Source organism: Myodes glareolus, chromosome X (assembly GCF_982192425.1).
Source record: "Myodes glareolus chromosome X, mMyoGla1.1, whole genome shotgun sequence".
Classification (NCBI taxonomy): domain Eukaryota; kingdom Metazoa; phylum Chordata; class Mammalia; order Rodentia; family Cricetidae; genus Myodes; species Myodes glareolus.
This window is the reverse complement of record NC_142053.1, coordinates 40262846-40276688: the sequence shown is the minus strand read 5'-3', so window position 1 is coordinate 40276688 and position 13843 is coordinate 40262846. Positions and strand designations below refer to the sequence as shown.

Genomic DNA, 13843 nt, shown 5'->3' with positions numbered 1-13843 from the left:
CACACATGTGGACAAAACACTCATACACACAAAACAATTAAAAATAAACACTTTGGTTAACTGAATGGATTATAAAACCACTCACAGGAGATGTTGTTCATATTACTTCATGAGTGATTTATGTATAGTATATATCTGTCTAGATAGATAATAGATAGACAGACAGGCAGAGATAGATACTTAAATGTACTTGAGTACATTTTATATATTACCCAAGTTTCTATTTATTAGTAGTCTAAAGGCCTTTTTAAGGAGAAAGTGTCTTATGTATTCTAGGCTAGCCTAAAATGTAACCTTGAACTTTTGACCCTCTTCTTTCTGCCTCCAAAGTGCTGGGATTTACAGGCTTGTGCTTCTGGGGACCAAACACAGGGCTTGCTATATACCAGACAAGTACTCTACCACTGAACTATATCCTCAATCCTCCCCTGCCTCTTTCTTTCTGTCTATACCTATAAACTTCAATTTACTAGACATACCAAACTTCCTTCATCTTTCTACAGATCTCTAGTTTGGGAAGGTTTCACTTGCTGGTACCATCAATACTGCCGGTACTGTCAATACAACATGCTGGCTTGAGTTTCATTTGAGAGCTAACAGAAGTTAGACTACTTGAAGTTTAGATTTAAAAAAAAAATGCTTGAGGTTACTTGTATTTTTGAACAAGCAATCTGTTGATATAACTTTAAAACTTCATTGCATTAAATTGGTTCTATCTTTAAATTATGATAGGACAACTATTAGATGTGATTATGTAAACCATGCCTGTTAACTCATTCATGCCTGCAATCCCAGCTATGCCAGAAGTTGAAGCAGCAGGATCAAAATTTAAAGTTTATCAGGATCTTGTCATAAAATTTAAATAAATAAACAAATAAATAAGAGCTGAAAATGTAACTCAGTCATATGGAGTTTGCTCAGCATACACAAAGACCTGGGCTTAACCACAAGAAACATACTCAGACAAATGATAACTTCCTTATAACCACGAATAAAAATGGTTCAGCTATAGCTGCAAGCTGAAGCTTCATAAGTTGCTTAAACCTTTTTTGTTTGTTTGTTTGGTTTTAGTTTTTTTTGAGACAGGGTCTTTCCACATAACCCTAGCTGTTCTGAAACTTTGTAGATCAGGCTGGCCTTGAACTCACAGAGATCCACCTGCCTCTGCCTCCCGAGCGCTGGGATTAAACTCATGCACTACTATGCCCAGTTTATTTAAAATAGTTTTGAAAGTCACACAAAACCTTTCATTTCCTGGACTTCACATTTGAAGACTTCTACCAGGGGGAAAATGAAAATAATAAATTCAAATTTAATATTTAAATTTATCAATTTTCTAAGACTGTATGCTACCTTGGAAAAAATACTGAGATAAGTGCTTGCAGGAACCATGACGATCTGAACCCAGAACCATGGAGGGAGGGAATTGACTCCTGAGAGGATTCCTGCACCCTTGAGCAATTACAAACACACACAAACATTTTTTTAAAGAAAGGATACTGATTTAACTTCTAATCCTATGTCTTTTCAACATTTCAGTTTTCACTCATTTATCTTGTCTATGCTATTTTTCTCCAAAGCAATCTTTCCAACATTGGTATTCTATTTCTGTGAAAACTGCAAAGTCTTGAAGCCTCCTCTCCCATCTTCCAAACCTGACCTCAACATTAACCATTACCTTTCATCCTTGTTTAAGCTATATTTGCGAATGGCTATAAGTTTATTGCAAATAGTACATGTAACTTATTAAGAGTCATGTTTCCAATTTTCCTTTGAAGAGAAGTTCTTTAGACTGCTGGATAGTATATCGTCATAAAAAGATGAATTCAATGAGAAACAGGTTTCTGAGCTAAGCAAAGCTGCCTCCACCTTTGCTAAAATCATCTGCATTCACAATGAAAAGCAACAGAAAATGGAATTTTCATATAGCATTAAGTAAAACCAACAAGGGCTGGTGAAATGGCTCAGTGAAGAAGAATGTTTGCTGCCAAGCCTGAGGGCCCAATTTAAATCCCAGGGACACCTACAGGGTGGAAAAAGAACTATTTCCCACAAGTTATCCTCTGATCTGTGTGCTTCACACACACACACACACACACACACACACACACACACACACACACACACATACACATCAACGCAATTTAAATCAAGTCAAAAAATTCCAGTCTTTTCCTGTTTCCGATCTATTTTTAACTTAATTATGTTTGTATTTTGGGGGGAGGGGGATATGTGCATATGAGTGTATTTACCCTTAGAAGCCAGAACAAGATGTTGGAGTTCCGAATCAGGAGTGACAGGCGGTTGTAAGCCACCCTACGTGGGTGCTGGGAATGGAACTCAAGACCTCTGTAAAAACAGCAAGCAACACTCTAATTGCTGAGTCATCTCTCAAGCCTCCCCCACAGCCTATTTTCTTAGTAGCAAATTGTAGTAAGAAAAGGGTTCAAATTAGTGGAAAATGAACAGATCCAAATCTCTCACAAAGATAGTGCAAAATATTAAGCTATAAATGGAAACATTTGTTCAGAGTCTATTGCACTTTATACAAAGTAAGGACTTTCTATATTTACATATAGTTATAATGTGTATATGTATTCATTTTTCGTATGTGTATCAAAACTTAAGCTAATCAAACTTCTATTTTCAATGCACTAGTTTCAGAATTACACAAAATGCCTTTCCTAGTGAATATTTTAAAGCACAGATGGTTGAAGGAAGAGGACACAATTTAGAAATGAAAATGATTCTTAGGAGTAAAAATAGCCTACTCTTATGAACTAGTCATGATTCTTGGTTATTCTCAAGTTATTGAACTGAGCTGGCCTGATGGCTCAGCACGTAAAGGCATTTGCCACCAAACCTAATGACCTGAGTTCAATTCCTGAGACCCAGAGGATAGAAGTAAAGAACTCCACCCTCTCCAGCTTGTCCTCTGACTTCCATATGCACCATGACAAAGGCACACACACAAAATAAATAAATGCAAAACCTTACATTAAGTCAGAACTCCCATGACTCAGCTTTCATCATTCCTGGCAGATACCAAAAGGGCACTGTATCCTACCACAGAGATACTTCTATTTTTATTGCTGTTCTATTCCCAACAGCAAGGAAATGGACTCAGCCTAGATGTCCAACAACAGATAAATGGGTTTAAAAAAAATGTAATACAAACATAGTGGGTATTTTATTTAGCTATAAAGAAAAATGAAATTTACAGAAAATGAATATCTGGAAAACATTTTTTAAGTTAGATCGCCCAGATTCATATATGCATCTTATATGTTCCCTCATATATGCATCCTACACATAATATTTATACATATGTAGATAAGCGGAAGGTGAGTGTGGCCATGAGCTATGAAACTAGAAAGGAGACTATTAAGTGTGGGGAGAGGTAATGAGGAAGGGGAAACTGATACATATGAGATGAAAGCAGAAAGAAGCTTGAGGAAATGGGAAAGGGTACAGGAGGAAAGGGGACAAGAGAGGTATAGGAAAAGAAACAGAAATAAATTGTCCAAAAATGACATAATGAAACCTAAATGTGTGCAAGCTAATTAAAAATGTCAAAAAAGAAAGAAGTAGAAGACAAGAGACTCAGTATTGACAACCAATAAAGAAAAAGAAACATAGATTTGCAAGGAAAAGAAATCAATTGATGACATTAATGCATAATATTTGAAAAAGGAATACAAAAAATATTACATGTAGGTTTTTATTCTGCTATTATTAGATATTTCTGATTTTCCATTACCTTCAACTGATTTAGTAGCATTCCTTTGTAAGCTGGAGATCATATACATTCAAGTATAGACATGTTCGGGGCTTAAATAATAAGAACAGCCTCTGTGTGTATATGCAAGAGAGAGAGAGAGAGAGAGAGAGAGAGAGAGAGAGAGAGAGATACTGGGGAATGAATCCAGAGCCTCACGCATGCAAAGCAAATGTTTTTCCATTGAGCCACACCCCAGTCTCCTGAAAGCCCTGTTAAAGCCCTAGCATAGTCATGATCTACTACAGTACACTGGATTTCTATAGCACCTGTCTGCTGAAGAGCCAAAGTTTCACATAGCTCACTTATCCTTTCAGCAAGCTTATGAAATGCACAGATTAAAAACAGATGCCTCAAAAATCAAGTAAGCTCCAGATACAAGGACAACAGTGATTTACTAAAAAGGGCCTATCTGTCCAGACAGTGGAGGGATAAAAGACCAGGGATTCCATACCCAATGCCTTATTAATAATAAACATTGCCATGCTTATCATCAATCACATTTGTAACCTTTAAGGGAAAAAAAATTGTTTGGTTTTTCGAGAAAGGGTTTCTCTGTAGCTTTGGAGCCTGTCCTGGAACTAGCTCTTGTAGACCAGGCTGGCCTCGAACTCACAAAGATCCACCTGCCTCTGCCTCCTGAGTGCTGGGATTAAAGGCATGTGCCACTACCACTTGGCTAAAAAATTTAAGTTTTACATATTATAAAGTCAGTCTGTAGCCAGGCCTAGTGGATGCAAGCCTATAATCCAGAGTACTTGAGAGGCTGAGGTGGAAAGATTACAAATTCAAATGCCTCCTTGGACTACAAAGTGAGTTTGAGACTAGCCTGTGCATTTTAGCAAGACTCTATCTCAAAATAGAAAGCAATAAGTGGGCCTGGAATATAGCTCAGTAGTAGAATTCTTGCCTGACATGAGGAAAGTCCTGACATCCATTTCCAGGCCTGAAAAACAATAAAACCAAGTTAAATGATAATATAACTGGGAACAGGGGCTAGAGTGATGGCTCAGTGGTTCAGAGCATTGGCTGATCTTCCAGAGGACCTCGGTTAGACTCCTAACACCCATAGAGCAGCTTGTGACTGTATTTAACTCCAGATCTAGGGATCTGACACCCCTATCTGGCCTCAATGGGCACCAGGTACTACAAGTGATACACAGGCAAAACACTCATACACATTTTTTTTAAAAAAAAAAAAAAACTACAAAACAGTGAACTGAGAATGGCCAGAATTCTGACATTTTTGAAAAGAAATTTCAGCCAACTAAAATCATTTAGCTACTCCATATTTCCAAAGAGAAAATGCTTTGTCTAGTGCATGTATAGACTAAATGCTGTTTACCAACATAACAATTTTATTTGTTCCTCAAGGTTAAACTATGGCTCAGCAGCAATTCCTCTGAGACCATGTCCAATATATTTTCCACTTCATATTTTTGGGTTTTTTTTTGCTTTGCTTTTTGAGACTAGATCTTATGCTACCGAGGCTGGCCTGGAGCTCACTGTCTGCACTCACATCCCAGGTGCTGAGATCACAGTCCTGTGCTGGCAAACGTCTCTCCTCTCACAGCATTTTCTTTGAAATGTAATGTTTCTTCATGACTAGAACAATCCATACTCACATTTTTCTTACAAGTGAATGGCATTTAAGGACTAGGGAGATAGTTCAGTGGTGAAGTGTTTGCTGTGCAGGCTTGAGGACCTGAGTTCGGATTCCTTAGCACTTATGTAAAAAAGACACGGGACATAGGTAGCACACCTTTGTACTGAAAGCACTAAGGAGGTGGAGACAGGAGGATCCCTGGGGCTCACCAGTCAGCCAGTCTAGCAGTCAGCCAGTCTAGCCGAATAGGCAAGCTCCAGTTTCAGTTAGACCCTCTGTCTTTTTTTTTTATTTTCCTCCGAGACAGGGTTTCTCTGTAGCTTTGGAGCCTGTCCTGGAACTCACTCTGTAGGCCAGGCTGGACTCTGTAAACGGAGCCTAGAACTCAGAGATCCACTTGTTTCTGCCTCCCAAGCGTTGGTATTAAAGGCGTGCACCACCACTGCCTGGCTTCTAAATTTCTTCTAACCTTAGTTTTATTCTTTATCCATCAAACTTTTCCCTTTAGATCATATTCCACCAATATCCTGTCATAGTAACAAGTACAAAATAATTCTAAAAACAAGGTACTCAAGCTGTCCTATATTGATAGATTTTCATTTTCAAATTTGATTTCATACCTGCTACTTTTAAAATCAGCTATAAGTAAAAAATGGCCTGGTATATAGACATTCCACCCAGAGTATACTAGACTGGATACAAATACAAATTCCTGCCATTGTCAAATATGATAAGAATATGATATCAAGAAATATGGAAAGTCAAGTAGAAATGACACCTAAAACAGACATGGAATAAGAAGTGGACTTTATTCTTTTTTGCAAGAGCATCTGTCACTTTAGTGTTTAAGCATCATTGCCAAACTGCCATTTTTTTCTCAGTAGCAATCATACTGTTTTGCTTAGGAGGAAAATTACACCCAGTTTCTTGTTGTAGGAGGCCGCTTGTTCATTCCTGGCTGCCCAGACTTGAAACAACCGCCAGAAACCATATTATTTGCAAAACTGTTTGGCCAATACCTTAAGTGTATTTCTGGCAAACTCATACCTTAAATTAATCCATCTCCATTAATCTGTGTATCACCCCAAGGCTGTGGCTTACCAGGTAAAGTTCTGGCATCTGCCTCTGGCAGGGCTACATGGCTTCTCCCTGACTCCGCCTTCTTTCTCCCAGCATTCAGTTTAGTCACCCCCCCACCAGCTGAGTTCTGCCTTGCTATAGGCCAAAGCAGTTTCTTTATTCATTAACCAAAAAAAGAAAAACATTGACAGAAGGACTTCTCACACCAGTTTCTGATAGTGCCCTGGATACTAACACTTTGCCAGAATAGTCAAGGTCAAGGCTACCGTGTGTGTGTGTGTGTGTGTGTGTGTGTGTGTGTGTGTGTGTGTGTGTGTGTAAAGCATTTGTAGAAGAGACTTATTTCAGGGGCTAGTGGTGCACACCTTCAATCCCAGCACTCAGAAGGCAGAGGCAGGTAGATCTCTGAGTTTGAGGCCAGCCTGGTTTGCAGAGTGAGTTCGAGGACAGGCTCCAAAGTCACACAGAGACACTTATCTTGAAAAAAAAACAAAACAAAAAAAACTTATCTTGTTTTAAATACTACTCAATCATCATAACTAATCCTTGTACTTCAAATGCCACAAACCTAAGCACATTTTAGCAATCAGACTCAAAAGAGTGTCAAAGAGATTAGACACTTCAGATTTCAATGCTATTTACAATATTACAAAAGAGGCAAAACATAATTTAGCTTGCACTCCAGGCAACTGGTTAGGTCTAAGGGTATGATTTAAGAATTGGACTCACACTTGGTAGTTGTGGTGCACACCTTTAATCCCAGCACTCAGGAGGCAGAGGCAGAAGAATCTCTGTGAGTTTGAGGCCAGCCTGGTCTACAGAGCTAGTTCCAGGACAGCCAGGGCTATACGGAAAAAAAAAACCCTGTCTTGAAAAACAAACAAACAAACAAACAAACAAAAATCTGAGTTAATTAAATAATGCTAAATCACAAATCAGCAGCAATGAGGGTTGTTTTAAATGTATGGGCAATTTAAGAAGTGCTGCAGACCTGAAATTAGTGGTGATTCTGTTTAGCATGGATCGGGATACAGGACATCTTACTGTGTCTTGGCTCATATGTGGAGGAGGTGAAAGAACAACTTTCAGGAATCAGATCTCACCTATCATGTGGACCCAGGGGATCCATTTCAGGTTAACAGGCTAGGTAATATGTGCCTTTACTTACTGAGCCATCTTACAGGCTCATGATTCTGGCTTTCTATGATGTATAAAGGCTGCAGTTAAGTTTGCCAGTATTCCACCTCTTAAAAATGATTTAGATCTAGTATTTTTTTGTCTGAATTGTGTTGATATTTATTTTGCTTTTGAAGAAAGAGAGAGAACAAATGAAGCTGAGTGGGTAGGATCTGGGAGGAGTTGGGGAGAAAAAATATGATCAAATTGTATTGCATAAAAAATTAAATAATGATTAAAGAAAAATACTTCAGCATAACTCAAAAAAACTCTGTAAAATACTTTTCTTCCCGACTTATTTAGACAGGTTCTTATGGAAACCAGGCTAGGCTCAAGCATGACCTGGAATCCCTGATCCTCCTATGCCTGCCACTTAAATGCTGGAATGAGATGCATGTTACCATAACCGGCTTTAAACCAATTTTGAAATAACTTTAGATTGACAAAATAACAACAACAATCATACAGACTGTGTTAATCTTCACCCAGCTATAACTAATATCATTTCATATATCTATCTAAACATTTTTCAAAGTAGGAAATTAACAATGGTTATTAGTGTTGAGTTATAGCACATAATGCTGAGTTTCATAGACAATTTCTTTGATTTTTTAAAGTTAAATTTGTATTGGAAATTCAGTCAAGAAAAAAAAGAAAGAAGAAAGAAAGAAAGAAAGAAAGAAAGAAAGAAAGAAAGAAAGAAAGAAAGATTAAATCGGTCTAAAATTAACCAGGCAGTGGTAGCCCATACCTTTAATCCCAGAACTCCAGGGGCAAAAACAGGTGGATCTCTATGAGTTCAAGGCCAGCCTGGTCTACAAAGCGAGTTCCAGAAAATCAGGACTGTTACACAAAGAATCCCTGACCCCCCCCAAAAAAAACATAAATAAATGAATAAATAAAGTCTAAAATTATATTGTCACTTCACTTCCACTAGGGGGGCTCAACTCTACGAGTTCAGGTACAATTTAGATTTCTTCCGAGCTAATCAGAGCAACAGGCTGGTCGGGAAAACAGAACCGTATGCTTTAAGATAGCTATAGTTTTCATGCTCAGAACCTCATGCACAGCTGACAATGGGGTACAGAAGTTCTTCAGTGTTTAACAGAAATAAAAAGTCTGGAAGGAAAAACACATGCAAAAATCTCTTAAACATTCCAGTTACTTTTAAAAAAATTTAGTGTGTGTGTGTGTGTGTGTGTGTGTGTGTGTGTGTGAATATATGCACACACAAAGCCAAGGAATGATATGTAAACGTTAGAGTACAAATTGCAGGAGCAATTCTTCTACCCAATAGATCGAGATTAGACTCAGACAGTCAGGACTGCCAGCAAATGTTTTATCATTTGAGCCATCTGCGAAGCCTCCTCAACCCCTACCCCTCATTTCATTTTTGTAGCTTCTGCATTATTGTTTTTAACAACTAATATGTACAAACAGCCTATTTTTAAAAGTACGTGAGACTTTTAAGCTCCTTACCTTGGAGACGCCTCTATATGTTTCTTTTCTTCCATTTGTTTGTTTCCATAACTTATTTACTTATGTTTTCAATCATGTAGTTCTTCTAGGTTTTGGATTCCTGATTCTGCTGCCTCTAGCTTCTAAGAGCTGAGATTCAGTGTCTGCCACAGCCACACCTGGCTGCTCTACCTTGTTTCCATAGTTATAATATACAATTGAAATAATGAAACAGCCATGTTTTCTCCAAGGAGCAATTACAATATAGGATAATATGGGAAAGTCATTTCATAGTCTTCTAACCAAACCACTCTGGAACACAATTCCTAACCAACTATGGAAATTTTGTGTCAACTAGTTTTGGCTAGGATTTCTGAGCCAATTTAGTCCAAACTACAAATAACTGATAGCTAATTTTAGCCAAGGGATTATTCACCACCTTTAAGTAGATGCCCAATATAGAGAAAAGTTCAAAGGAAGTATAGGCCAGACCAAGGAATATGGGCATTCTTTATATTTTTAACACTATCTTGTGGGATATGGCTTCAAAATTAGAATTTAGCAATGAAATGGGACATGAGTTAAAGGTTAGCTTTCTTAGAAAATTATTTTAAAATATTTTTAAAATTTAGAAAAGCCATATGGAATTGTTGGGAAGCGGATGTCATGTATTTCAAGCTTTTGTTCTTAAAACAGTGCCTCTTTTTTCATTTTTAAAATATTTTGGTTAATTTTTATTTTGTTTAAAAATCAGAGCCACAAATCCTCTTCTGTTCCCTCCAGCAATTCCAAGAAATCCCTTCAGTGGAAGCTAGCTGACACACATTGTCCCCTCCCCCTGTTTTGTCTTGGTAGTTTTTGGAATAAGGGCCTCAGCCATTGCATTCCCGTTTTAAATGAAGTCATGTGACCATTACCCTCGGGGCATCAGACACTTAAGGCATGTGATGTCAAAGGCATGTGTGGGACCTCAGCCATTAAGTTGCAATTCACAGTAAACATCTCTGGGATAAATTTTTAGACTCTCAAACACATAGTGATGTTGAAATGGAGCAAATGCTGACTGTCTGGTAGGTTTTAACTTCACCTACATCTTCTAACTACTGTGGCCACGCAAAGTCCCTCACCCTGTCTACATTACCCCTAACAGGAAGAGCAATAGCAACATCCCTACTGTATGGTCCTATACAGTTAGGCTCCCCAATTCAAATCCAAGTTAGACCTGCACGACTTGGGTAGTTAGTTACACAGCTCAAATGAAAAGCAAGAAGTCTTTAGGATGGAAAGGGTCAGCCAAGCTGTAGCAGCTAGCTAGGGCCTGGAGCCAGGCGGAGGTTCGGAACCGCCAGCACTTGACCAAGCAGAAAGGCAGCAGCAACTTTGGGACTGGCGACCCGCCAGGGCGGGGGTAGTCTGTGTCCCCAGGCCTCTCATTAGGTCGCTAAAGTAAGGCGGGTGGAGAAAAGTAAACACAGGCAAGTGCAGCTGTGCCAGGGAATGGGGTTCCAGCCACCCTGTTTGCTCAACCTCCCAGGGATCCTAAGCGGTCCCCGGTGCCGCCGAAGCTGGGTTGTAGAGCCTGAGCAGTTAGGACGCAAGAGGACCGCCAGCGCGTGGCTAGGGGAGAGAATCGAAAGGTACCTCTGGGCTAGCCTGGAGAGGTTCTGCAACGGAAAGAAAAAAAAAACAAACAAAAAACAACAACAACAAAAAATAAAACTGCTTACTCATAGGGAGTCGCGGCGCGGTCCCGACGCCCAGTGTAAGACATAGAGAGGTGAGGGGGCGGAAGGTGGGCAGCCAAGGCCAGGTTCCTTCCAAGGGCCACCGCACTCTCTAGGCGTCCCTCCCCTCCAGGAGCCACGGGGTCCTCAGGAGCTTGCTGGGTCACCCTCAGCAGTTGACCGGAAACTAGCAGAAGGCAACCTAGGCTGCGGGCTCCGGGATTTCCCAGTGGCTGAGGAGGGAGGGAGGGATGGATTGGGGAATGGCAGTAGCTGAGAAAAGGACGGCGGAGGCATACGGTTTCCACTTCAGGGCAGTTGCTGCCTTAGGGAATCTGGGTAAGGGTTGGCTTCTAGGACCGAGAACCTCCCGCTGGCGGTGGGCAACATGTTAAGAGTAACCGGAGAGCAGCAACAGTAAGCAGAAAAAGTGGTGGCAGCGGGTAGGGGATAAGGAACCCTGTGGAGTTCCCACCCATCCTGGAGCCTCAGACCCCAGATGAAATTTTCCTCCGTCTCCCCCTTTGCCCAACCCCCGCCTTCTGGTGCAAGGCACGTTCCTGCTGAGGTTCCGGGAGATGCTCTCGCCAGGACCCACTCTTGCCTACGCCCAGAAAACCCTCTTCCCCTCGCGCCGGAGCTGGAAAGCACTTACGTAAAGTCGCAGACTCGTGGATCTGGCCGGAAAGCTTCCCACCAAGCACTCAGACAACTTCTGGCCCTAGGAATCTCTGCAGCTGTGGTTCTAAAGCCAGCGCTCCCACCCCTCCTGCCAGCCCCCTCCGCCCTGCGGCCGCAGCCATTGGCTCGGGTGGTGTTCACCAGCGGCCTGGGAACCAGGAAGAGGATTGGGCCAGGAGCCTGTCACATCAACTGGACTGGGAGCTGAGAGAATAGGCACAGGGATGGGCACTCAGGAGGGATGAGAACTGGAACTCTGTGTTTGCAAGTCTTATTCTTCATTCCCTACCTGGTGTAAGAACTTATTAATCTATAGTGCCTGGCTTGGAATACATGTTTTGAAAAACATTACTGAAATAACTGTAAGGTTAGGGGTTTAGGAACGTGTTTGAATGTTGCCTATTTACGTCAGTTATGGGGGTGAAGGTGCAGTTTTTCTCTTCATTAGGAAGGTAGAGTACAGAATTTTGCTCTGTCCCGATCTGGCGCCAAAGAACTTTGCGGAGGAAACCTCCACTTTCCCTTTGTTTCTACATGATACGTTTTGAGAGAGGGTCACACTATGTAGCCAAGGCTGGCCTCAAATTGGTGATCTCAGGGCTCAACCATCTAATACTGGGAAACCCTCCTAGCGCCTCCACACCCATTTCATCATAGTCAGGGCACGGTCCATGTGTATTTGGCTCCAGCCAAATGAATTGTTGGCCTAAATCACCTGTCTGGTAGCTTTGTACTTGAAGCGTAAGAGGTAGGTGAAAGAATGAAGAGATAGTAGAAATCCCTTGACTGCATTGCAAGAGTCACTAGGTCTTCTCCGTGTCCTGGCCCCTGAGAAAACTTGGAGACATGTGTGGTTTCATTTCAACTTCTCCCTTGCCCACAGTTCCACCTCCTTGTCACTGTCACTACACGTTTCCCCTCCGGATCTATATTCCAATCTGCTGCTCATCCTAGGTCCAAAATCAGTCTAGAGGCCCAAGGTGAAAGTGTCCCCTGAATCCTGTCTAAATTGAATTGTAGGAGAACAGTAGGAAAAAAAAAACCTGAGTACTTCCCTGTTCATCACCATTCCAGTCCTAAACATTTTTGTTGTTGTTGTTGTTGTTGTTCAGGAGGTGTGTGCTTGGTAAGTTTGGTAAAAATTTAAAATTGGCTCAGTTAAGTTCTGTGTTACATATGCCAGGAAAGAACTGGAAAATGAGAGAAGCTTAAAACTTGGATGCAAGTGCCAGAGAGATGACTTAGTGGGTAGAGGCGCTTGTCAAACCTGTTAAATGCTGAACCCAAGCAGTGGAAGCAGGGAACTGCTCTCTGCTGTGTGACCTCCGTTCTTGGGCCTTGCTGCATGCACACACACATACACAAACACACAAACATACACACACAAGTAAAGAAATAAACATAATTTTTTAATTAATGCAAATTATATGCTATATGAAACTTTTTCAAAGATTTTATTATAGAAAGTGTTAAGGTAAAATTAAGTTAAATAATGTATGCTTTCTTCCAATATGTTTAAATGCTTTCATCATTGTACTTCTCTATCCAAGAGTTACTTTACTGTGAATTTTCCCAGAGAAACTAATCTATTCTGGGTGTGGCATTTTTTAGCTGTGACCCCAGGATTGGGCAGGATGAAAGAGGATTGTTAAAATGTTCAAAGCTAACCTGTACTACACAGTGAATTGAAGGCAAAGAGAATGGGGGAGAATAGGGCTTGTAGTGAATCCAAGGCCTTTTTTTGGCTTAAAGACAGGGTTTCTCTTGTATCCCTGGCTGTCCTAGAGCTCACTTTATAGACCACACTGGGCTCAAAGAGATCCGCTTGCCTCTGTCTCCTAAGTGCTGGCATTAAAGGCAAGTGCTACCACTTTGGCTCTAGGCCTTCTTAAATGAGGGGGGTACACAGTGCCTACAAACTAGACTAGCAGGGAAAGACTTGGCACTGGAGAAAATTGTTAAATATTAGTCAATGATTAGCCAACTACGAGACCTTAGGAAAGGCCCAGAAAGGTGAATAATGAGAGTGCTCTCGTGCTTTTAAGAGACATTAAATTTCTGTTATGTGTCACGTTGCACTGAGTCAGGCAGTGTGCTATCACGCACATTTACAGGAGGCTCCAGAGGGAGATTTCTAGTTTTCCGTAATTAGCCCAAGGCTTGGTATGGTCACTGGCACACTTTATACTCCATTTTTGGGCACACTAAATAGGGAAGTTTTGTTCTCTACCTTTACTATGCCTGTCACTACTGAACAATTCCTGCCTACTTTGAGGTAGAATCACTAACTTCACAACCGTGCATCAGGTTTCTGTGTTCCAGTACAGGGGAGTTTGTCTA

The 13843-nt window shown here is 40.7% G+C and overlaps 1 protein-coding gene across 4 annotated transcripts in view; it reads right to left on the bottom strand.

Annotated features, from left to right (window-relative positions):
* The window catches only part of Pls3 (plastin 3), a 95755-nt gene extending 84121 nt beyond the window's left edge, over positions 1-11634 (bottom strand). The window contains exons 1-2 of one of the 4 annotated variants that reach the window (XM_048439227.3): positions 11478-11559; positions 2253-2349 (exon numbers count right to left, since the gene is read on the bottom strand). Coding sequence is in view for 2 of the 4 variants with exons in the window: in XM_048439225.3 (XP_048295182.1) it covers positions 10826-10829 (4 nt within the window). In the remaining 2 variants the exon portion in view is untranslated. Of the gene's footprint in view, positions 1-2252; positions 2350-10825; positions 10965-11477 lie in introns of those variants that run through there. The other 3 variants (XM_048439226.3, XM_048439225.3, XM_048439229.3) reach the window with 3 other exon arrangements.
* Positions 11635-13843: the final 2209 nt, after the last annotated feature.